Source organism: Topomyia yanbarensis, chromosome 2, assembly GCF_030247195.1.
Source record: "Topomyia yanbarensis strain Yona2022 chromosome 2, ASM3024719v1, whole genome shotgun sequence".
Lineage (NCBI taxonomy): Eukaryota > Metazoa > Arthropoda > Insecta > Diptera > Culicidae > Topomyia > Topomyia yanbarensis.
Genome location: NC_080671.1, coordinates 151,416,238 through 151,442,075, shown reverse-complemented (window position 1 = coordinate 151,442,075; position 25,838 = coordinate 151,416,238). Strand labels below are relative to the sequence as shown.

At 37.7% G+C, this 25,838-nt stretch overlaps 1 protein-coding gene across 22 annotated transcripts in view; it reads left to right on the top strand.

Annotated features, from left to right (window-relative positions):
- The window catches only part of LOC131681761 (uncharacterized), a 168,707-nt gene that overhangs the window by 58,638 nt on the left and 84,231 nt on the right, over nt 1-25,838 (top strand). For 21 of the 22 annotated variants that reach the window (XR_009303978.1, XR_009303977.1, XM_058962791.1 and 18 more), the window contains 2 exons: nt 23,344-23,556; nt 24,335-25,576. Coding sequence is in view for 20 of the 22 variants with exons in the window: in XM_058962791.1 (XP_058818774.1) it covers nt 23,344-23,556; nt 24,335-25,576 (1,455 nt within the window). In the remaining 2 variants the exon portion in view is untranslated. The remainder of the gene's footprint in view (nt 1-23,343; nt 23,557-24,334; nt 25,577-25,838) is intronic. The other variant, XM_058962789.1, reaches the window with a different exon arrangement.

Sequence of the window (25,838 nt, the reverse complement as noted above, 5' to 3'; positions counted from 1 at the left end):
GGCTGCTAATAGCAAAAAATCTAAAAATTATTTTCAAAATTCTTAAATGGTAGCACACGTAGATTACTTAGAACTATCAAAAATGCAAAAATGTCGATTTCGGAAAAAAATGTGTGTTAGACCCTTCGTTTACGGACACCCTGGCGAAGGTAATGAAACAATTGCGTTTGATGGCTTGTATTTACCGCTGGGTCTCCGTTACCACGCCATGTGGTTATGGACATGGACGACAGGACGTACCTGACGCTTGACGGCAATGATACCAGCTATTTCAGGTCCCCCAGGAAGGAGGTGCGCAGCGATGTTATGTACGTCTGCCACGTAAAACTCTCAAAGATGGTGGCCTCTTGTGGTTACAATCAATGAGAAGGGGATGCCAAAATCGGTTTTCTTTTTATCGCAACTGGCGGTCAACGGTGAGGTGTACAGCATGAAGTGCTTATCGACCTTCATCAACCTCAAAAAGGCAAGTTAAAATTGTGACATCAAGAAGAATCGCTCATAAGACCCAATGAAATCAAAAACCTCTTTTTAATCATTTTCTCAGTGAGAGAATCGAGAGCCCGAAAGCGCTCAATCATTTGTATTTCAAATTACAAGTTTTTTTTTATTTCGATTATGGAGGTTTTAACCTTAAGATCAATCTCTAACCCTATGTGCGGGGTCGGGACTCGAGCCCAGGTGCGCTGCGTATAAGGTAATCGATTTACCAACTACGCTACGCCCACCCCCAAATTACAAGTCTTTTGAAACTAGAGAACTGTAACTAGCCAGGTCTCTGAGATCGCTTGCCTTTTTGAGGGCTAAGAAACACCAGCCGAAGGACAATGTAGTGTCCTCCTTTCGGCACATTATATTGAAGATTCCAGTCGTTCTTAAGAACACCAAGCAAATGACAGACCTTGCTATTTTTGATAATAACGTTGAAGATATTGAAGATAAAGATTGTTGGTAATATAAGAATGCTCTACTTATATTTATGTTAATATAAGTATGCTCTACAACTTCTTCTTCGTACGGGTCGCTGTTGTAATTCGATCATCATCGGCCTTTGCGTCTTTATTTGTGGTGATGGCTGTTAGTTTGGAGGCACTAGGCGTAATTGTTGTTATCTTGCTTTTGGTTGGTCGTTTATCATTTATCTGTAAGTGTCGGTGGCTGCTTGTTAGAGCTGTCTGTAGAAGATGAATTTTCACTAACTGCTTCGGCGCAAGTTCTCCGTAGTGGACTGCCTGATTACATAACTGGCATGTACAGGTTTTCCCGTGCTATGTGCTTTTATAGTACGGTTTAAAAAACTCCAAAAGGCTGGCCTGTAGTGTATTGGAACTGTGCGAGACTCTCAACTCACTTTCGTGCCTAGCCACTAAAAACACTCCTTACTCTTTTTTCGCCATTCTTCCCCACCCACGAAACTACATGAAGGTATTACTTCGTGGGGAAGCTTGTTGTGCTTTCGTCGCATCTCTCACTTTTACTCACGAGTCGACACCTATCCCGGAGCTTCCATTGATCCATGAAATGGCCCGACGTTGCTTTTCATCTCCATCTATTAGATTTAGCTCTCCTCTCAGTGAGCCGTTTAGCTGACGATATCCTAATCCATTTAGCTCATATTTTCGTGTCTCATTCAGCCCCCATCTTTATCACGATCTACTCGGTTAGTCCCCGGCGGTGAACTCACCCTGCTCTGACTGAGAGTTCCCCGACCGAGGAATTTCTCCCGACACCAATGCCCGCTTTCTTGAACCATTTAGCTCCCAGCTAATATATTTTCTTTTAAAAAGGGCCAAAAATAGAGCAATAAAATGTTATAATTCACCCGGATTGTTCAGTCATGATTATGATGATGATGTTGTGGTGGCGACCAACAAATTGCGTACCTATTCTAAAATGAATTACAAAACATAACAATTGACAAAGGCCCATACATCAAGAAACATACTACGCATGTCGTTTGGGCTTCGGGAGGAATTCGAACGAACGAGGTTTTATAGTACGGAGCTAAATGGACTAAAGCAGATCAAGCGACAGGCAATCCGCAAGAGGGCGTTTGTAGTGAGAACCAACGGTCGTTTCTTCAACGATACCATCATCAATGTACACTGATCACATAAAAAAAAGACCCGAGGACGAGAAAGAATCACATTACGCGCAGTTGGGACGTGTCTATGACAGCTGCCAGCGGCATTGAGGGTTGATCCCGTTATCGTAGGCATGAACGCCCAGATAGGCCTATCGGAGAGGAAATTTACAAACCGGCGATCGAATCGGAAAGTTGTTAACAATAACGACCAACAGTATCCGCAGCGTATACAGCCTCCCAAGGAATGGTAGTCCGAAGCACCCCAACAAAGATATCCACTAGGTCGCCTGGAGAACGCCTGCTTATCTGACTGACAATCAAATTGACCACGTTCTAATCAACGGGAAATCCTTGTTCGATGTCCCGCATGAAAAGATGTTCTGATGAGAACCAGTGAAATCGAAGCAAGCTATATTTCTCCCTAAGGAAAAATATTTGGTTGGAAACCAATTTTTCTGCATTAGGGAGAAAATTAGGTAATCATTTTAGCACGTGAAGGGCACAAAATCTAAAACGAAATTAGTTTTTGAATTTGCGTTTCGACTTCGTTTCATGAGAATCTGGCACTAACGTAGTGACAAGACATACTAGCTTAGTCCATTCGGTTTCTTTAAACAAACATATGCAGATTTAGTAGCGTCGAAATTCGCTCAACTGCTGCGCTTTTTTTTTTACTGTACCCTAATAGATGTTATGACCGGCAAAAAACAACATTCCAACATCGCATAAATGAATACTAGTTGAGTTCAGAGCTAGTAATTTTCGATAGATTTGTTTAAACTTGATGGAGGAACAAACCTCAAATCAAGCCCTACTATGTTCAAACCGCAATTGTTTGTTGCATCATTCATTCATACACCTCAGCCGCTCAATCATTTTCCATTCATTTTCAATTTCATTGATCCTGTGAATATCTTTCTACTGAGATACTGACTAGGTTTTTCAATCAAAACTACTCTGAACATAGCTCACACTGTTCATGTATGCTAGAAAATACCAAACATGTCAGCATGAAACCTAAACTGGACACTACAGAGCAGATGACGGCTTTGGTTGGTGAATGAAAATGCACACATCAATTTGAAATGAGGGCATTCGGTTTTATCATGAAAATCCTACCAACATAAAAGTGAATTTGAAATTGAATCTCGGTCGCGGTAGATTCAACTGAAAGTTGGCATTTGAAAATGATAATTCGCATCACTAAGTTGCGTATACCTTCCAGCAGTCGCACTAGTTCGCTGAGTGCGCGCTGCTCTAAACATCCAGCGAACTCTGCTTAGGACACCAGCAGCTGATCATTCAGTGGGCCATACGCGCGACTTCCGGAGGCCTCATGTATAATAAACGCTGCTCTATCCAAAGAGTTTTTATGATAAGGGCAACAATACGAATCGGATGAACGTTAGTTCTACAGCCTCGTCATTTTGGGAAGTAGTTGGATAGAACAAACACAATTCCACATTCCAGTTCAATACAAATCTCAATTCACAAACTTCTGACGATTATTTATTCGATACAACGTCTGGGTGCCACAATTTCACGCATCCCCACTCTTGCATAGCTGACGTTTACTGCGCCCGTTCCGTAACCAGATGATCCTGACACAGAAACAAAAAGGAACCAACCCAAAACCATTCAGCACAAAGCACAGCGGAAAATGCAAAAATCCCCATACATCTCAACGGACGCCTATGTTCTGTGTACAAGAGTGACGTCATTGATTCCACTCAAATTAGAACAATATCACTCACGCGGAGAGTGAGAATGGAAAATGAGTGCATTTTTCCCAGCTCGTGAGTTCCTCTGCAACGCAAGCGCAAGGACCATCAGAACGTAATACGTTCTCAGTTAGAGAACTGTGATGTAATGGTAGTGAAATCAACACCGAACGTGTGCTTGTGTACAAGAGACACAGACAGTACATCTGGTTGATTGAAGTATTTATATCCACGCCATCCAAGCAACCATTCAAACGAAAAAAAAGTCTGCCAAGCATAAGGCAATGTAGATAGTGGTTGCTTACCCTGCTGAACATCACTTTCTGCTGCTCTAGTGATCCGCCTAAAATCAAGCACCCTGTCTGGTTGAAACTGATTCGTCGTCAAACGCTTGGCGTCATGTACTAAACAAATGATCTATATGTGTTTGGAATATACGGCACGGGGTGAGACGACGGCATCCTTTCCCAAGCACCAACCATCCGCCGCGGCGTTGGGTAATCGCATTTCACCCTGATAGACCATCGAGCCTAAATTAAAAACAGTCAGACAAAACGATCTAAACTGTAACACCGTTAAACTAATCCGGTTTCAATGTCCTGCACGTGACTTTTATATCAGCTGATTTAGGTAAGCGCTGTTGTGGTAAAATTTACTAGTTGCCGCTCATCACATTTTTTCAACAATCTGATATCGAACCGAGTCCGTAATATTGTCCAGATGGAACATCCCGATACAGCCTAGGCTGACCATGGGCGGCATCGCCGAAAAAAAACATCAGATTCAATATATCGGTCGGGCACATTTCCAAACGGGATATTTAAATTACGGTGAAAGAATGTAAAATAATAAAAAGACTTATTTATAAATACTCAAGTTTTCGTCTGGTTTTCAATCCTGATGCGGCCACCTTGGACGAGATGCGGGGAATCATTTTTGACTTTGTTTAATATAACGAAATCATCGTTGGCGGTAATAGTATATTTGGGTTGTAAACAAAATGTGGGTATGGAAGTATGAAGGCAAATTGGTAATATAACTAAAAGCATGCCGACAATGTGCTAGACATAAATAATTTTGACAAAAAATATACACAATGCAAAAAACCGATTGCCTTAGAAAGTAGACAGATATTAAACACATAGCAAAAAATGCTTTCTGTTTGTTGTGGGATGCTGGATGCTTCATTTGCGGTAGTCAGTATGGTCTGGACAGCTGCCACAATTTTGGACACCGTGGCTAAGGTATTGCGTTGCGTTGTGACGATGATTTTGGCGGATTGCACAATGACTTCATCATATATGACTGCTGATTATCTAATAAGAGTTGCTTAGGACGTAGTAAGTAGGAATTCATACCAATCCGACCCATACTAAAACCTCAACACATGATAGCCATCATTGCCGGTCGCCCCCATTTCCATCGTTCACGGGAAAGGATAAAGGATAAGGTAGACTGGAAGTGTTGATGCTCCACCTAATTAACGGAAGGACGACGATTCATCCGACTCTTCCATAGGTGTCGCGGAGTTGGTGGTTTGGAAGGGTATAAGGTCTAGGATTCGCTCCAAGCAAGCGATGCGACCTGTAAAGAATATTTTATTATGTAGTTGTTTAGTTAGCCTTCGTGTACACGATTACTCAAAAAAGAAAAGATCTTGTTTAGTTTTTAGTTCTTTTTAAACTCTGGGCAGCCGGCTACCGAGAGTATCTTATGTTTCCTAAACAAAAGCAATTTGAACTCCACACAGCCGACCGTGGGAGTATTGCCTAGAAAAGCTAATCTTATCTGCGTAATGGGCTGGATCACTATCTATTGTAACGGTATTAAGACAGAATTCGCTACTTATTCTCTACGATATTTTTATTTGGTTGAAAACTACCGAGTGATAACACGTTATACAGACAAAGAGATATGATAGCGCGAGATGTTATAAATCAAGGTATGTATTTCCTATTTTACGTATCGGATGATTTGTAAAATGCACGTATACAAGTGATAATAACGACCATTGAAGAGAAATACAAAGAATTGCTAACCTGCAATAACGGAACTTGAAATTAGATTCATAAAAACAGACGCGGCGAATTTTCAGTGCGTATTGACCCGCGGTCATCGATACTAATCAGATCAATGTCTTGTTTCGGTTGATTTCCGATCAGATATTCATTTTTACGGTAGTGTTTCCTTGATTAGATCTGTTCGCACCCTCTTATTCTGCTACTATCGGCAGAAGGCTGATAGCACCCAGTTGTCGCCGGTCTAAGGACCAAATGTCATCAATAGACTTAAACTCGCGTGGAGGCATGAGATAGGAGACTTGTGAGAACTAAAGATATTAAAAAAAAACAAAGAAACGACATGCTCCGCCCTGAATCCGAACTCAGCTATAAGTTACTACAGCTGAATTGATACTCCAAACGGAACATGGCGTCTCCTTGCCATTCTAATCCCTTTAGTGAAGACTATGTTATCTCATATTTGACGACCTTGAACACCGTGGCTAAGGTATTGCTTTTGAAAACTCTGGTTTGAACGGGTTTTTCGTTTCTGAATAGGCAATCAGTTGAGATGGGTTCTCCTCTGCATCTCCCACACTAAGTTATCCATGGTGCGCTGTCAGGTTACAATACGTGCATACGGGGATTTTCCCGTCGTGCGTTTGATAGCGTAGTTTGATAAATAATAGTTTCGTGAGTTTTGAGTCTTTCGACCCGCATCTTCACCACAAGAACACCGTTAGAAATGCCCGGGAAAAAGTTTCTCCAAGTATCAGATGTAGCGGATTCTACTTCTCTGAATTGTGAAATTCAGTATGGGGTACGCGGTGATATGTAGTTATTTTCTATATAGGGTGATGAGCCTATTTTGGCACCATTAGGGAGAGGGTCGCACTATTTTTTGAACAATTTTAAAAGAAGCCATATTATCTATAACCTTTCTCAGCATAAAGTATCAGTGTACTGTTTCTTAAACATCTATATAATGCTTATTTAGCAGAATTGTCTCAATTTTCAGCATAAATGAAAATAAATGTTCCATTCTGTGCATCTATTCCCACCTCAACGATCCAATTATCGCCTCATGGGTGTGCCAATTTCCACCTCATCGAAAAACAATCTAGTTGAAACGCAATGCCTCATATTCCATTTGCGTCGATTCTAACTAGGTATCCAGATCATGGACGCCAACGTGTGATTTGTAAAACGAATCATTCTGCTTTTTTCAGCCGATCAAAACAAACGTAAACATCACGCACATCAATGAAACTCATCAGCTGTTAGTAGAAGAGCGCCCAGAATTGCGCACGCAGAAAAAAACCATTCGAAGGTTAGCAACTGGAATGACAAGTTTCACATCACATTGCTTTCTCCCGATCCGAATTGTATGTGCAGATGAAAATAAAATATCTGCAATCAACAATTAGTTGAATAACTTTAAGTAATTGATTACTTATACCTGAAATTGCATTACATTATATTTACAAGTTCATGTTTTGGTTTGGCCGCACTGATGATTCTTTTCTGTATGATGGATACAAAAAGTTGGTTTTGATTGTGGTAGTGTATCAGCAAAACATGCCAATAATAGGAACCCCCGTATTTAGGTTTATCCTATTATAACACTAGGCCTATTCTAGTGTTTGACGAGTGATTTTAAAGTGAAATTATCGTAAAAAGCTTCTCCAGCTAAAATAAAGGTATGTATCAGTGCAATGTTTAGTATATTTGTGCTGGAATAACGAGATATGAGGCGGTAAATGCTGGCTCGTAAGTGTTTATTTTGCTAAGCGCCGTTGCATCCAGTTTCGGTCCACTACGTGAGTGAGGCGGAATAGTAGATATTTCAATAAGGTGATTTTGTTTTAATTAAAAGTTGGATTTAGAGGATAGTTCTAAATACATATGTGCACAACAAATAAAGAATATAACTTGAGCTTATTTTTTCTCACCTGCTTTAGCCAAATCGATAGTGTCATTATCTCATATGCTTGATTCGAAACCAAGGGGTACGAAATAGGGTCACAATAGGCTCTACTGCCATAATAGGCACATCACCCTACACGCGATGTAGTCATTTTCTATATACACGGGACTCTGTTGTCACTTTCAACCACGTATTTTAAGTTGTTTTGCAACATTAATCTCTCGGCTAACGATTTGATTGATATTAATACTGCATTGCGGCGATGATGATACTGAAGGTATGCGATTTCAGCAAGCCTAAGCTTAATTTTACCTTCAGAAGGAATTCCACATCACGTAAACTTGTTCGTATTGAACAAATTTTAAATTCAACGACCGCGGAGCAGGGCATTATTGCAACAATTTGCATAGTGATATGTAGTCAAATCGGGCCATAACTGAGCTAGAGTTTCGGGACTTACGATGAATGGTTGATCCCGCTTTGGAAAACATTCTTTTGTGTAGTATGGGAAGACATGAAACTTTTGGATTGACAGCCACTGCTGCAGTTGGCCTGCCCAACTAAGTCCTTTTTGGGGAATTTAAATAATTTCTTTGTCCGTAATATTCGACTACAGCATTCATTTGCATTGCAGTATTAAATCCAAACCCGAAAGCTGTTCATCATCCATTACAGTACAAGAAATGTTTGGATGAAAATCTCCTTAGCACTCCTCCTCTTGCATCTTATTTTGTACATGAGATTTTGATTTTCCAACCTTGGAAGTAACATTTCGAATGGTTAACATGTTTCTCAATAATGACTATCACATTCTGGTACAATTCTCCGGAGTGAACTTTCCAATTTTTTGCGCCTGCAGCATTCAGAAAATAATGAAAAAACTAGGAATTATGACCAGAAGAAATCCATTAAGTAGAATTTTGGCTCAGACCATTTACTACTGGTTCAAGGGAATTCTGAAATCCGGTTCTCCAGACTTAAAGTGGGGAAAAAGTAAGGTATTTTCGGTGAAAAAATTATCGTTTCAGAAAAATAAAATTGCCGATACAGAGAGTTTTAGTCTATTCAGTCAATTTCCATACAATAATTCAACATTTCCACTACATTTCATTGCGAAATATTAAAAAATTGTTGAGCGGCAGTGAATTTTCAGGAGGAGGCATCTCTAAAAAATGCTACTCAAAATCTCCTGGACTAATCCTTCTGAAATATTGCACAATTCTTCTTCACGTAATTGCTAAGATAATTACGGGAACTTTTTACAAAGTTTCTAATATTTTGTTTACACATTCATGTTAACGATTTTTTTTGTGATTGTTAAAATTGGACTTTTTGCTTAACAGTGCTAAGAAAACTCGAGCAAAAAAGAGGCATAATCGAAGTGAAGTAGAATACATGGTATGGTATGGTAATACGAATGTTGAAATTTTACTATCGTCTGAAAAATTGTATTAAAATCAGTTTTTTCGTTATTTCTAATGAAAATACCGAAATAACGGATTACATACATCGAAATCTAAAATATTCAAACATATTATGTAGTTTCTCAGATGGTAACCCTAAAAAGGGCGTTTAATGATAGTGAAAGTATTCATTTGGCAATAGAAGAAAATGCTGCATTCGTTTGTCATTGCAAATGGCTTCTGCTATCCAGCTATTTTCGTACCATAATAACGGCCAATATCGTTCCGTACGTATATGTTAATAAGTCTTATTTTAACAGTAGTCGTAACGCTATCTTCCCAGTACGAATCATTATTTGTACAAGTGATGAGCATTTTGCAAAATCAAATCTATTTTGTAACATCGATTTTTTTATTTAGAAAAATCGGTGTTATCAAACCGAGCCGAGAAAGATCGGATGAAAAAATTCGATTTGTAAGAAAAATCAATTTTACCAGATCGATTTTTATAAGCCAATAAAATCGATACTGTCGGAAAGATCGAATGCAAAAAAAATATTTTTCACGATAAGATAGATTTGGAGAAAATCATATCAGCATCGCTTATTCGTAAATTGTACGTTAGTCGAATGCGTTGGACGTTGTTTCTATGGCTGGTAAAATACATAGTCTATATTAACACCGTATCAAAGAGTCATTATTTTTGTAATGGTTAAAGCAAAACAATCTGTAACCTGACTTTAATACATTAGAGGACGGTAAAATCAATGCACTCCAATTAACAGCCTAAAATGTATTTTCCTCAACTCTTTTGATGTATCTGACATTACCACCCGATCACTTTTTATATTCAATTACTTTTTAATGGAACAAACTACTTCTGTGTGTTTGTTTTGATATTTAAGGTTCAACTGAGAAAGCTTGGTAAAGCGACCATCTTGGAAAACGAAAAAAGCAGTTTTTTTCACACCGTTGGAAAAATCTTCATGAAAATGAATCAGTAATACTCTACCAATGCCCTGAATATATTCATTTTCAGTAAGATTTTCCCAACGGTTTGAGAAAAAAAACTGCTTTTTTCGTTTACCGAGATGGCCGCTTATTGGGGCGTTCTCAGTTGAACCTTAAGTGCTTCCAAACGGATTAATTGCTAATGGAACAAATAGTATCTATGCGTTTTTGCCGTCTTTTGCACATAATAGTTTTTTTGGGAATATTCTTGGAATTTCCAAGTTTTTTTTTCCAATCTGCGCAATTCTTTGAAAATATTGTTGAAATATTATTGACGTAAAGCTGAGAATGCAATTGAGGCAACTGTGGATGGTGGGGGAAAGACGTTTTGGTTATGCTAGTGTTAATAGCAGAAAGAAATGGGAAGATACATGGCACGAACATGAGCAAGAGAGTGACAGTAGTGCGTTAAGTTTTCTGCATAAGGTCTGGTTACCCCATGCAGACAACTTGATTTCGGGATTTAACCCCTCTCTGCCGATTTTCCAATGACCCATTTCAGAATGACAGAGACCTAGCGGTACGGTCGTTTTCCCGACGGTAAGTCCCGTTCAATTATAATACGAGTATCAAATTTATACCAGTATTGTAATCAAACTTTCGATTCCTTACCACGAATAAGTGCCCGTGGAACTGACTCGTATTTAGTATATCTTGAAATTTTAATTGATGTTGACACATCAATCCGTATACTTATCTAGTATTGGCTAAAAAATACAATCACTACCAGGGCTTTCGCGAACCTGAAAAGCTGTCGACTGACGAACGCTGCTGTCTTTCATGGCAATTCTTCTCGAAATCCGCGGACACTGGCAACTTTTACATTCCTAAAACTTCCTAGATTCACTGACTCGTCGATGCACGTGATCAACACTTCAATGTTAGCCACATACACTTTAAGAGAAACCGGAAACCGTTCAAAAATCTAACATTCAAAATCTTTACCGATTCTAAAAAAAACCTTGACGGGAGCGAATATTTCACGCGGCCGATGCACTACGCTTGCTTTGATCCATAGTAGTGCGTTTTCGCGCGATTATACAAAAATATCGGTCAGAATCGGCAGTAGCAGACCAGAATTTTTCGTGTCATGGCCCGTACCAAACCGACCGTCCGGAGGAAAACCTCCCCGTAAGCAGTTAGCATCGAAGACCGTCCAAAAAAGTTCTCCAGCTACTGCCCGATCAGAATGAAATAACAAGATTATAACAGAACACAATTTTTGTAACATATTGTGTTATAAATTAGGTCTCGTTAGTAGTTAAAATAACAGAAATTTATAACAAGTAATAATGCGAGATATAATTTTGAAATATTTCTGTTATGTGTTCCTGGTCGGATTGTGGCGTTAAAATGCCCCATCGCAACCGACCAGGATCTGCCGCTCAGTGAGAAATTCGCTGCTATCAGAAGTCAACAGAGCTACTAATCCGCCAGCTGCCCTTCCAGCGTCTGATCCGTGAAATTGCACAGGAGTTCAAAATCGATCTACACTTGCAGAGCTCAACTATAATGGCCCTCCAAGAAGCCAGCGTGGCCTATCTATTTGGTCGGTTTGTTCGACGATACGATTCTGTGCGCCATCCACGCCAAGCGAGTTACCATAATGCAGAAAGACATCCAACTGGTTCGCCAAATCCGCGGTGAGCGGGCCTATATGGTCTCACACAATAAAACAAACCAATGGTCCTTTTCAGTACCAATCACTTATATTCTAGAATGATTTTTGAACTGAAAATTTAGTTTTTTCATTGCATTCATTCATCCAAATAATTTTTTAGTGGGTCTCGCCTTTTCTCACACACAGAAAAATAGAAAGCTGGGGGGGAGGGTTTCCATATACGAGAAACTATTTTACATTTCATCTATACCGTCATCGGGGATTACTTTACGCCATAGGGGCTACTTTACGCCAAAATTAAAGAATGATATTTGAGCTTCTAGTTCAAATTTAACGTTATATTTTGACAAAAACGAAACAGTATTATTCGCTGGTTCAATACATAACAATAACATAAAAAGTGAATATAGGTTTAAGAAAATGCTTGCAAGTAATCGTAGTAGGCGATGAAAATGAAATATAAAATATACTCAAAAGCATCGTAACTTAAATTCTCTTGGGAAAGTGCGATATACTAGTCAAATTATTAGATAGGAGGATATAGATTACGCGAAATAAACCTGGCAATGTAATGCAATTAGCTGTGTTTGTACTTTTTATCCGTATTTTTGTTTGTTTGGCAATTGGTGACCATATGTCCATTTTATCTAAAATTGGGGCTACTTTACGCCAAGCTTTACTTAAGTCTATATTGCACTATCTGGATATTTGATCTAAAATTTACTCTTATTTTGGGATTTGATTCTAATTCAAAGCAGGTTTTTATTAGCGCACTAGTTTGACTGTTTTGAAAAATAACAGTAATCGATAATTTGCAAGTTGAGTAGTGTAATTGCAATGGTGCAAACATATAAAAACGTTATCGTTTCTAGACGTATTTAAACTATGTGTATTGAAGCAATTTGTTGTGGAGTGACAGAAAAAGCAGCGGGAAATAGTTCCGCAGTGAGGCAAATGGCCTTATGGTTAAAACCTTGCTGAGTATATTGGAAATGGATATCTCATTAAAGATGGATGAGCTGACCTGACTATTAAATGTAACAGTACCATTCGCGTTTCTGATGGAAAAACCTTTGCACTCCGGGACACAATAAAAATACTTTTAGAAAAATACTAAAACAAGATTGTCTAATTCATAAGGCTCAATAAAAAAGTATATCATGAATCGCGTTTTTTCTCGGCTTGTTGTTTTTCATTGTAGGACTTGTTGACTCTCCAAAAACAAGGTTATTGGATGCATGGTACGCAGTTCTTTACATACCCTTTTATTTTTACGAGCACGACATTCATTTACATTCACACATAAATAACGAGCATAATCCTTAATAATGAATCATGAAGTAACACGATTTTGTAAAAAAAACTTTTTGTTTTTTTTTTTAATTTTAGTTCTTTATATCTCATATTCAATCTTGATTTTCCAAAAGTTCTTTTCACTGACTTTTGAGGTAAAACATTTTGCCATATGTAAAACATTCAAATTTGAAGTTGCGTGATCGTAGTTCTTGAGTGTAATGTACAAAACGTTCTATTTTTGGCGTACATATTTATTTTTGCATTTAGTCAATCGAGCATTGCAAAAAAATTTGTCAAATACTTATAATGTACGTTGATTAGAGAAGTGGAGAAAATCAGAATAGTCGCCCTGAAAAAAGCAAGTTTTATGCAACCAGAAAGCACTGCGGAAGCATTTTAATGAAAATTTTTTTTTTCGTTATTTAACGTTATTGTACACTCTATGGAATAAGTTACACATTAGGCGTGCATATTTGCAATAAGAAAGTGCAGAAATCTAATTAGTGTCTATGTTTTATAGTGTGTGTGTGTTGGGAACGGACATAGCGTAGTTGGTAAATCGATTGCCTTTTACGCAGCTCACCTGGGTTCGATTCCCAACCCCGCACATAGGGTTAAAGATTTTTCCAAAAGAGATTTCTCTAACCCGAAAAGAGGCGAATGACCCTAAGGTTAAAACCTCTATAATCAAAAATAAAAAAAATACATGTGTTAATTGGATTACAAAAGCGCAGTCTTTGCAATTACCGCTCTCTTGGCCGCATTGTACGGTCCAATCATGGCGCTGATAATAACTGCTTTCGCAAAATCCATTATTTCAGTTATTTTCAGTAATTGTACATTCTACGAAATGAGTTACAATTTTTTTTGCAGAGACTTTCAATTATATAGCGCAAAAATCTATTTTAGTCAGAACAACGGCGGATGCTGACGATAAAATAATGCAATAATAAAAAGTGCAATTCTCGTTGAAAAAATATTGAAGCGGGGCCCCTATATTCAAGCGTTCTACTTCAAAAATAAAAGCTCCCATAGTTACCTGAGGAATGATGTGAAAAGGAACAGTTCAAAATTTCAAAATGCTTGTTCTAGTAGATTTGGATTTAAGAGGTACACCGCAAATTTTTCGACGAGGTGCCTCAGGATATTCACTATCACTCGCTCAACTTTCAGTATTTTGCAGTTAAATTTTGAGAAAATATTGTTGACGTGTGGCATTATTATATGGAAATTGAATGAATATACTAACACTCTCTGTTTCGCCGGAACAAATTTAAAAAAGAAGATAGAAGATTATTTTTGGGATTTAAGAGTAACTACGGAAATTCCAAATCCAAATCTAGTGGGCCAAATTTTATTTTCGATATATCCTAAACAATCTTAGTTAATATCCTGTACTGAAGTAATCCTTTTAATTGTAAAATGTTGATTGTTTTATTTTTAACACATTAGAAAATTATGATCGAAAGGTTAACCTTTTCTACAAAACTGGTTTACAAAGACCATCCAATTAAGAATCGAAATGTTTTAATCCGAAGTATCTCAAAACTTGTGTGACTAATGACTATGTAACCTAATGATCGGCTATATCCAATAATAAGCTTCGAAATTTGCTGAAGAGGTACTTTATTGGCGTTTTGACATCTCTGGATGAAATTGTATGAAAATTTTGTTTATTTGTTACACTACAATTTTTGAAATGGGTAAATGATGTGATATGTCGCCAAACAAACATTTAATTAAACTGTTTGTTTTGCTTCTTCTAGCTAGATTTTTTTACTGAATCTGTCAAGCGCAATCAACGTGTAATATAGTAAAAATGGCGGGAAAGTTATTTTTTCAGCTTATTTTTGATAATATGGCCAGTGACTGTATTGCTGGTTATGAAGAAAATGATAGTTTACCTGGCACAACTGTAGATCCCTTGCCAGAACAGCTTATCGGCTAAATGTGCCTTTCGGGAAACAAATAAACGTTCCTTGAAATGTTCCAGTCCTGCACGTGTTTTTGGACATTTTCATCTCCTTCGCGATCCACATACCCGACTTCGTCATGTTTCTACACTGCAAAATTATTTCTCTTCTTTTTCTTTTATCGCGCTGCAATTTCAGAATACATCGTTATTTAAAAAAAAAATTGCACGGTATTTCAGTGCAGCACTAGAAGCACTATAACAGACAAATGGGCGTACCGATTCTAAATTGGAAGAGTTTTGCTAATGTTTCTGTTTACCAGGATGAAAACATCCACAGTTTGGGGAATGTTCATAGAAACCTTATTGATTTTGATTTTCCAATGCAGCTCATATTCCTAATTCCGGTTAAGGATTCGACCGGCGAATTTCTAATATTATTTATGTAAATTAGTCACGTTTAAGTCCAACTATGAATGTTCCGCTGATATTTTTCCTGAATATACAACTCCACCATCCAATCTTCAAACCATACTATGCACACCTTCCTTCCTCAATAAATACGAATAACAATGTCGAAGTATTGCCGATCAAATCCAAGCTACAGGTATATTACCCGAGCCGGAATTTCACATTGCACGCTCTCGAACCCAGGACAGCATGGTGATGAATTATGCACTATTTACATGCAACTTGTATCGCAGCTAGCAGAAGCTTCCTGCCAACCAGTCCGAACCAGCTCAACTATTCGCACCAGGTCAGGTCACAGGTGATTGTGTGTGTGTGTGTGTGCATGTGCGACCGGATATGTGAAATACCACATCACAGAATCACACACAATTTCGCCGCACAATCAAGTCGAACCATTTTTCAGACTACCTGGAGCAAAATGTGAAATTCAATTCACAGCAGTTTCGTCGTTTTATTTAGAGTTTATTTGATTTTAGACGTAGCATGAGAAACCCAATAATCGCATCTGGATCGTTTGCATACTCCCCTCGATGCTAGCTACGGATTGGATTCAACGTTTATAAATTCGCTGTCAAGCTGGTCGTGCTAGTGAACTCGAGCACTCAGTTTTAATTAATGACTTGAATTATTAAAGCACTGTGGTCAATTCGAGTGCGAAAAGATTTTCAACTTAAAAACTTTTGAGCTTTATGAGTTAGCATTTCTAGATTAAATCCTATTATGAAATGTTCAATGCGGTTTAATATATCTTAAGGTTACGTTAGCCAATATATCCTATTCTATAAACATTTAAAAATATATCATTAACTTTTTTGGGGGTTGTTAGCACTACATCGGATAATCAACGAATAGGTGACGAACTATAAAACAATTGCGACATACAACAAATAATATAATATGATACAATGAATCAATAAAATAATCGACCAAGCTTCTTGCAAAGCTTTATCATAAAACTATTAAACTACTAACGAAACCATACTCGCAGTTTAGCTCAATTTACTAACTGATTCAAAATAAACCTTAAATATTCTCATGGTTTATTGTGTACATTTCAAGGCAAGCCGTAAATAAATTCTGCTTTAATCGCGAGCTTGAGTCAAATCGACTACCTCTTCGGGACGGCCATGTGTTTTCAACCCACCACCAAGATCATTTTATTAATTTCAAATGGTACGATTTGTTACGCTACTGAATTAACGTGGAAATTCTCTAGTTTCCGTTACTTGCGCTTTTGACGTGGTCTTGATTGTGTTCTCCAATTTTTCCATTTGTTTGTTTTTCCGCCGCATTTATGATTGAATGCTTGTTTTGTCAAGTGTTCCTAACGAGCAAATTGGGGAAAGGAGAAACGTGCATGCTATGAAGATGTTGTTTACGTCGATGTAGTTTCAATGTTGCACTTTTGCCCGCATATTTGGGAACATGACGACCGGTCTGCACCTCGTTTATCCATTCTAGACGACCTGCTGTTCGATTTCCAGCTATCGACGAAGGCGGCCTTCAATCGTTCTCTCGTTTCAAGCTCGTAAACTGAATAAATTGAACTTAAAAAAAATTCAATATAGCCTTCTTGTGCTAAAAATAAAAGAGTCGCATTGATTGTTTATTTTTAGCTCCCGTTGTTAGGCAGTATTTTTTCGACGGATTCATCATAGGGCCGTTTCTCTCGGTCGAAAGGCCAATTATAAACTCGTCAGCTGGGCAAAATTTATCTGGTCGGCACAACTGGTTCTCCGTGTTGTCACTTCTACCACGCAGCTCGGATGGATGAATGAAAGAATGACACCAGCTGTAGCGCATTCCAAATGTGATAGGGCGGCTGTGGAAACATGTATAACTATATTTTTTTTCCCGTCGAAAAGAAGTCTCCAATTACTATTTTCTTTATTCTTTCGAGCAATCCTTCGACAAACGCGTTAGTATCTACAATTAGACAACCGCATGAAGCTCCCTGACGATTTTGCCCACTTCCAAAGGGTTAATGATTTACATTTACAAAATCTTCAAAGTATCAAGATTATCTTGACCGTAAAATCCCTAGTTTCTACTCCATTATTGATGGAAACCAGGAATGGAAACCAAGGAGTAACTATCCATACTAAATGTGCCAGTTTCAAGAGATCTATACTTTGAAATGCTAATGACGGCACCGCACAGTGGCACCTCTTCATACAAAATTGTGACAAAATTATAAGAATTGGTTCATGTGCCTAAACATCAGGTTTATAATTAATTTTGGGTCGCTGAATCCATTTCAGCTATCAGTTTTGAAATTCCAAAAAAAATTTCGACTATTTTTGTGTAAACCCATTTGAGTGGTGTTGGTCGTTATAGAGTTCAAATAGTAGCCATCGGATAGCGAAAATGGTTGACGAAACTAGTAAAAAACACCAATTTTTCAGTATTATGATGTTATTTAAGCAACCAATTTGTAAGAAGATATATAAGCTACAAGGTGTCTCATCGTAGGTATTTTAAAAAATGGAGATATTATGTCAGGTCCATGATAAGCGATCATCATTCTTCATTTCAAAGAACTCAAAACTACTCTAAACGGCCATGTAGTTCTTGAGATATCACATATTGTAATACTAAAACTAGAAGGAAAATTATGAAAAATTGCGTTTTCCGTTTGCCTCTTGGTTTGGTCGGTTTTTATGAGCACATCAAGTTTTTATTATCATAAAATATAAAAATATCCACCTAATTGGATTGACAATTAAGTAAAATCAAAAAAATGTAGAATATACTCTTCAAACACACACCGTATTTAGAGAATTTGTTGAAGACGAGAATGCTCTATGCATTCAGGATGCCGAAAAATATTTAGTTTAAAAACCCTTTAAAACAAGATGTTCATGCACTAGTATTTACGATAACTTTTACATTTGTTTGACCTTCTTAAAAGTTGTTCAGTACCAAATTTTTTAGAACACATATTTCTATCAATGGTATGAGTCTCGAAAACTTACATTATTACTTTTGGGAAAATAAATCACCAAAATTATTTCTCCAAAAGATGCGCTGTATTATGTTATTAAACTTCTTAGAATATACTGAGTCTCCAAAGTTGGCTGTTTCGAAATTATGTGATCTTGTCCGTAGAACACTATTTTTATTTTGCTTAGTTTTCAAACTCACGGGGTGGTTATTTTTTTATAATTGACTATACAAAACTCTAGCTCTAATCAAAACCGGTCCTGATCTACTGGAGACAAACGAAAAAAACATTTTTAAATATTTTCCTTCTAAATTTCGAAAAATAATATGTGGTCGCAACACATTTAGGTTGTTTCTTTGTTGGACAGTGCTATTATGAGGTATCAAACGATAATTATCTATTGTTTTCTTTTTCCATGACCGGTTGGATAAGATGCTGACTTTTTTGAGTTGTATACAATAAGCACTGTCAAAGTACCTTTAGCGACCGACTTTGTATGACGGATATACAATCAACGACGCGCACGCCCAGTTTTTCATGATAAGTACTACAAATGAAAGCGAGATTCGAGACAAGAAGGACGAATATAAACTAATATACCTATCTAAATGAATAATGTGATAAGCTACAAAAGGCAAATATGGCAAGAAATTAAAAAGAGATTTTTGTTTTTGTCACCTTATCCGACAATAATCAAGTTGAAAGGACTTAGGAAAAGGATCGGATGAATATTTACTGTTTTATCGGCCTCTGCAGCCCGTCCAACTAGAACTAGTACTGTACGCCAGTATAAATCAACCGTTCCGTTTGTCTGGTTGAGACAGCAAAAGCCAAAAACTTGCAAATCTTACTAGAGTATTGTTACGCACATGGCTATGGTTAATATGGCAATTATTAATATGTATAGTGCATATGCTACACAAAATGTTATGTTACTGAATATATGAATACAATACAATGAGAACAATTAATAATGAACATAATTTAATGGACTAAAATCATACCAATAAATATGTTAATAAAATATTTGTTTTTCATGGTGATGGAATTGTCACACATTTGTAATTGATTTTCGATTCTTTTTACGAAATGCCGATTCTCAAACCACTTACGGGGTTTAACAGCTCTCATTTCACTCAGACAAGAGCATGCGTATTTCCCACACGAACACATCGAATAGCTACTAGATGATTATTAGCAGTATCCTTTAAATAATTACAAGCACCCAAGATAGATTGAGCACAATGTACTAGGAATAAAGAACCAGTTCACGAATCCATGAATAATATTTTATGATTTTGTGAACTATTTCACGAGCACAAATGGCAAGTCGTGAACAATAAACTAGAAATCATGAACCAATTCATGAATACATGAATTTTTTTTTACGAAATTGGAAAAAAATTACTAGCACGAATGGTGAGTCTTGTGGTTATATACTAGGAATCATGAACAATAAATAATTGTAAACTATTTCACGAGCACGAATGGTGCATCGTGACTTATATATTAGGAATCATGAATTAGTTGACGACAAAACAGCAAGACGGTTTTGATTTTGGGTTTTGCGTATTAATTCAAGACCACGAAAACCATATCATGATCAAAATGTAATAAATCATGAATCAGTTCATGTCGTATAATCGGACTGTAAACAATCTTACTAAATTTATGCATAAAATCGCCAGTCAACCTTTAGCCTATGAATAATGTTTATAAAGCTTTGAACTAGTTTACGTACAGAAAAGCAATGTGGTAATGGCATAGCGGAAACCATGACTGAAGTTCACAAAACTAAAACAAATATCTAATAAAAACATTATGCAGACGCTACTGAAGTGAAGTGGCATATAATGTGTTTTTAATCAATTCGTTTATTTGACGGTACCAATTTCTTTCGGTACCATTTTAAATTCACTAAAACTAGGATCTTACAGGGTGATGAGTAGCGATAACGCAGAAAATGTTGATTTTAATAAATTCTGCAATGAATGTATAACGGTGAATTTTTTTCCAAAATGTGACCACAACTGCTTCGATTTGTAGTATTAGGTCACTAACAGTCATTCAAAGTCTTTTTGGCCACATTGGCCACCATCATCGGTTCCGGAAGCCCCGACGGAAGTATCCAAATTCAGAATAACAGTCACATCGGTTTCTCGGAGATGGCTAAACCGATTCTACCAAACTTAGTCTTAAATGCAAGGTGTTGCGCCCCCGTAAATGGCTATTAAATTTCATGCCGATCCAACTTCCGGTTCCGGAATTACGGGTTGTGGCATGCGATCACATAGCAAATTGCGATTCAAACCAATACTCCGATGAAAGCAAAAATGGTGAAAAATTTCGCTAAAATGTCTCTCAAACAACTTAAATTTGCAGTTCTAGGTCACCGACGGCCAACCAAATTACATTCACCACCATAGACGGTTCCAGAAGTGCCCGGGAAAATCAAAATCTTTCAAAATTAACGAACTCACATCAGTTTCCCGGAAAGGGTTGGGCCAATTTTCACAAACCCAAATGATAGCTATATAATATCCCCACAGATGTCTATAAAATTTCGTACGGATTGCTTATATGGTTCTGGAAATATAGACTAAACCGTCCGTTCACATATGAAATTTCCATATAAGCCGGAACTCAAATATTTGTTTCATCGAATTCGTATTTTTGATGCCAAACATATTTAAAACGCATGAAACGTCGAGATTTTATGATACCCCGAAAATTTTTTTTTTTTTTGAATCGACTTTCTGGAACTTTTCCGATTTTGTACCATTTTTCAATTTATTATTTACTGCGTATTTACGTGGCTGTTTTTTTTCTTTTGCAAAATTTTAGAACTCGAATAATGATTTCTTTTCTTGTATATAGTTGTTATGTCATGTATAATAAAAATGTAATATATGCATTTGAATATAAACAACGCAAAAATTCTCGTGTTCATGATTGAGAAAGGCACAATTGCATCGCTAGGTGGATTAAAACAGGTTTTTTTAAAGTTAGCGTCAATCGTTATTAAGTAAGTGTCGGATTCTGATGAAACGAAGGCGACACGCAAATTCCATTTAGTTATAGATTTGGTGATCTTCGCGCGCAAAGATGATTTTAAACAATTTTCTCCGTAAAGGAGAAAAAATAGTTTTTACCTAAATTGTTCTCCTCTATTTAAGGAGAAACATAATATTGCTAAGCCAAACGAAATGTTTCAATTTTATTAGTTCTCATCACCTTAAAATGAGCTCCTTTTCTTGCAGGGCATCACGCCTGACTATGGGTTTGCTCAGGACAGGGTTACGATATTCACAGAATTTTCTGTAATATCACAGATTTTTTTCAAAATTTTTGATTACAGATTCTTTTTCACAGATGACAGATTTTTGACATTTTGATGAAAATTTCACAGAGTTTCACAGAGTTTTGGAAATATTGTGATTTTTCACAGATTTTTTAGAAATTTATCACAGATTTTTTTCCTGTTTTAGTCATCACAGATGGTCTGAGTACGATATTTACATCGTCAATGCACCGATTTTGTCTTAATTATAATAGCAAGCTAGAGAACAAAACAGTCTTCTAGAAACCTAAAAGAAAGTGGCCTGAATTCAGCAAAATGTAATCTATAAATGTCAAAAGAAGTTGCAGAAGTGGATTATCATTTTAAAACTGCTTACGACACAATGACTGCGATTTTTTTAAATGGAATAAAAACCTCTTTTTTTGTATCATGGTTATGAAAAGAAACGAGAAGTTTACTTTTTACGCAGTTGTCGAATAAGGTTTCGAAAATTTCAACAAAGAATGCCTTTAGTTTTAAACTATGAAAATTATTAAACTACTGTACTGGATCGTGGCTGATCCTAAGTAATATTTTTAAGCTCTAAATTGTCATAACTCTCTATCAAATTTTACGAAATGCTTGTAGGTGTAAGCAATGCTCAACAGTAAGACTGAAGTCTATAGTTTGGTAGAACAGAGTACTGAAAAAGTTCATATCTTTAATATGTTTATACACATTTCGACCAGGTCGCCTTAAAGTCAATAAAAATTTTATTATGAACCAGTCGTATTCATATATCCTGGTACACATCATTCTCACTGCCAGAATTTAAATGACAGTACTTTTAGATTTCAATTGTACCCAACACCACCGGTTAATCGTTATTCCTATAACGGGTTAATCGTTTACTTTTTCGTTAGCTGTGCACGTTTGTCATGATCGTTGTCGTCGGTAGCTGAAGGCAGACTAAGTTGCTTCTAGTTGGTAGTATTCACATACAACTAAACATACTATTTTCGGTATTATTGTGTTTTCGTTTTCCGTCTTACTAACACGTGTATATGATTTTTCTACTACTTATTGGTTTCTGTCATCTACTCTTATAATCTAGCAATTCGTGTTTTGTTGTGTCGAATAATTAAGGTAAAAACGAAACCCCTTGAAACAAGCCTGGAAATAATCTCGACAATAAGCGGGTGTTATTATTTGTGTATTATAGAAGGAATAGCAATCCTACTTTCTCTACTTTTGCCACTCGCGCACCATTTCCACCATTGAAAAATCAATACCAACTCACCGCTTCATTCCCAACACAATTGTCATTACGTATTCATTCACGATTTCAATCGAGCAGCTCCCCTAGAAAGCAGTACAATCCACCACGAAACGCAAGAATCATTCGCTAGTAGCACTGCAATGTTATTAACTATCATTATTCATGAGTTCACATGACGTCAAGCGCCTTGTTTCGTTGAACAGGTTCGGTGATACCGGTATGAGACCAACCGAAGGTGCAAATTACACCCACTAATGAAACGAAATTTACGACACAGCATATCATAAACACAAGCTTCAACGGAAACTAATTTATGTTCTGCGTATCTTTTTTTCCCTAAACCCGCCCACATGCGTATATCACACGGGAATATCCATCAAATTAAACAATAGCAGGTCGCAAGCGCGACATTAACAATCTGTACCAAGTGATCTATTACGGTGACTCCCAGGTCGAGGTCGGCAAACCGTTCTCAATATCGTGTATCATATCGATCGCCGATCCGGTCGAGTGGCATAAAGACAACGAACCGATCCGGAAACACAGCAACATTCGCCACGGCAAGGACGAACATTCCTACATCGAAAGTGAGATGGGAATCGCAGGTAACGCTCCGTCCGAGACGGGAGTGACAGCTGAATAGCTGCTACTGTGTACATCATGAATAGTTAGCGCGCAGACTAGCAATTGCAATTAGCCAATGTACGATAATCAATCGCTGCTTTGTATCATTAAAAGCTTAAACATATATCAAGCTGCTGCTAAAGCTTATCGTTGCAATAATGTTCCGAAACACAATAGATAGAAATTTATTGTATTGTATATTTGGTTTCATCAACATCCAGCTGAAATTAGATATGTTCTCGATCAAATAGTTGGGTCACAAATCACTGCCTGGATTTCATTAATCTGACTGCAACATTCATCCAATATTTTTCAAACACAGTTTTGAACTGAATACATTGGTCCCATCGTAGAAACAGTTCATAACCAGTCCTTAGATCCTTGCCACTTGTCCTGCCGATTTCAAGCATGTAGGAAATCAACCAAATAGTATCATTATAGTCGCAAAAGCAGCAGCTACAACAGTCAAGACGTAGAACGCTTCATGCAGTAGTCGCAATCATACGTTTGTTTAACGCTATTATTTTGAGTGAGCCATTGACAGTATCAAGAATTAGACCACAAAAACAATTGGAAAATAATCGATCGAATCATTGAATCGACATGACAGAAACCCCTTAAACTTTTCAAACGTCAATGGTTCGTTGTGCAATAACCCAGCTGCAATCACATTATTAGCTTCCATGCATCTAGAAAGCACTTTGAGCACCCGCTGGTGGCCACTATGATACTGATGCATTATTCCCTTTCTATCCGAAGGCAATCGGGACAAGATCGAAGCAACGATAAGTGTCCAACGTGCCCTACCGAAACACCAGGGTAGCTATCAGTGTAATTCACTGTACAAAAACTATCACATGCTGTACGTGCACCGGAATGGGTCCTTGGGTGGTGGAGGAGCTACAGGTAACCACGTAAAAATGGCTGGCCATACGGCAGAAGGTGCACTGCTTAACAATCTGGATGAGCCCATCGTTGGCCCACTTTTATTGACAACGATTAAACCAACCTTGATTACCTCAATAGCAGAATACAGTACACCAGTACCCCTCGATATCCACACAATTGGCTTAGAACCAGACCACTCCCAACATCACCACCATCAGGCTCCGTCCCATCATCACCATTCCTCAGCCACGAGCGATAAATCTGCTAAATCCGACGACCAATATGCTTTCAAGGCTGACTCGGTGCGATTCATGAATAAGAACCAAGATCGACCAGCAAAAGAAACCCAAACCCATCCAACTGCCAACGAAGGGGAACAGTACGAAGCAAAAGGGTCTCATCTCGGAAACAAAATTAATAATAACATCAAAGTAGATGAATATCCTAGTAAAGCAAAAACCGGCGACAGGAACGGCAAGAACAGTGATGAAACGGCTGATAATAGAAGCAATGTCGGTAATGCCATTGTTGTCGTTTCGGAAGATGGGGACGGTGCTTCCGGTGCGTTCTCTATTCCCCTGCAAGAAGGGGGGAAATCCGATACAGACGTGGGTGTCAATGAAGAAATCAAACCAAATCACGGTAACATTGAAGCATCCCAAAATTTCAACGGTGATGATAATGGCGACGATGACGTCGACCCCGGCGATGACGAAGCCTCCATTGTAATTGAAAGCAAAGATGTTTCGATCGAGGACAGCATTGACAAATTGATACTGAACAAAAGTGAGATTAATGGTATCATTCGAGTCGATAGCGAGGAAGATCCACCCCGCCGGCATCAATTGGAACCTAAAGAGTCCGACAGAAAATTGGATCGCATTCAGGATGAAAAAACGATTATTGTTGCCGTAGTTCCAACAGTTGGCACAACTTCGACGACGGCTCTTACGGTCGTTCCTACCACCAGCAGTGTGACAACTAGCACCGTAACAACAACTGGAATGGCGAGTTCTACAACTGGTGTGGTACGTGGGCACGGTTCCGAAGGACATCATCATCACCATCACCATGAACACGAACAAGAACATCGTCAGCGTGCTGCGAGTGCGGGTGAGGATCGCTCAATGCAATCTTTTGATTCAAATTACTAGCTAGACCAACCTCATTTGAGGACGTACAACGCGTAAACATTTTGGTTTTGTTACTTTTCGATAGTTTTTACTATTTTTAATTGTTAGCTATAGTTTTGTAATTAAACGATATTATTTAAAATTCCTCGCTTTAGTACTTATTTTTCCTTGTCCTGTTTATTGTTAAATACAGCCATTTTTTCTCAACCGTTAGCTATCACACGTTATTAAGCTCGCAAAAT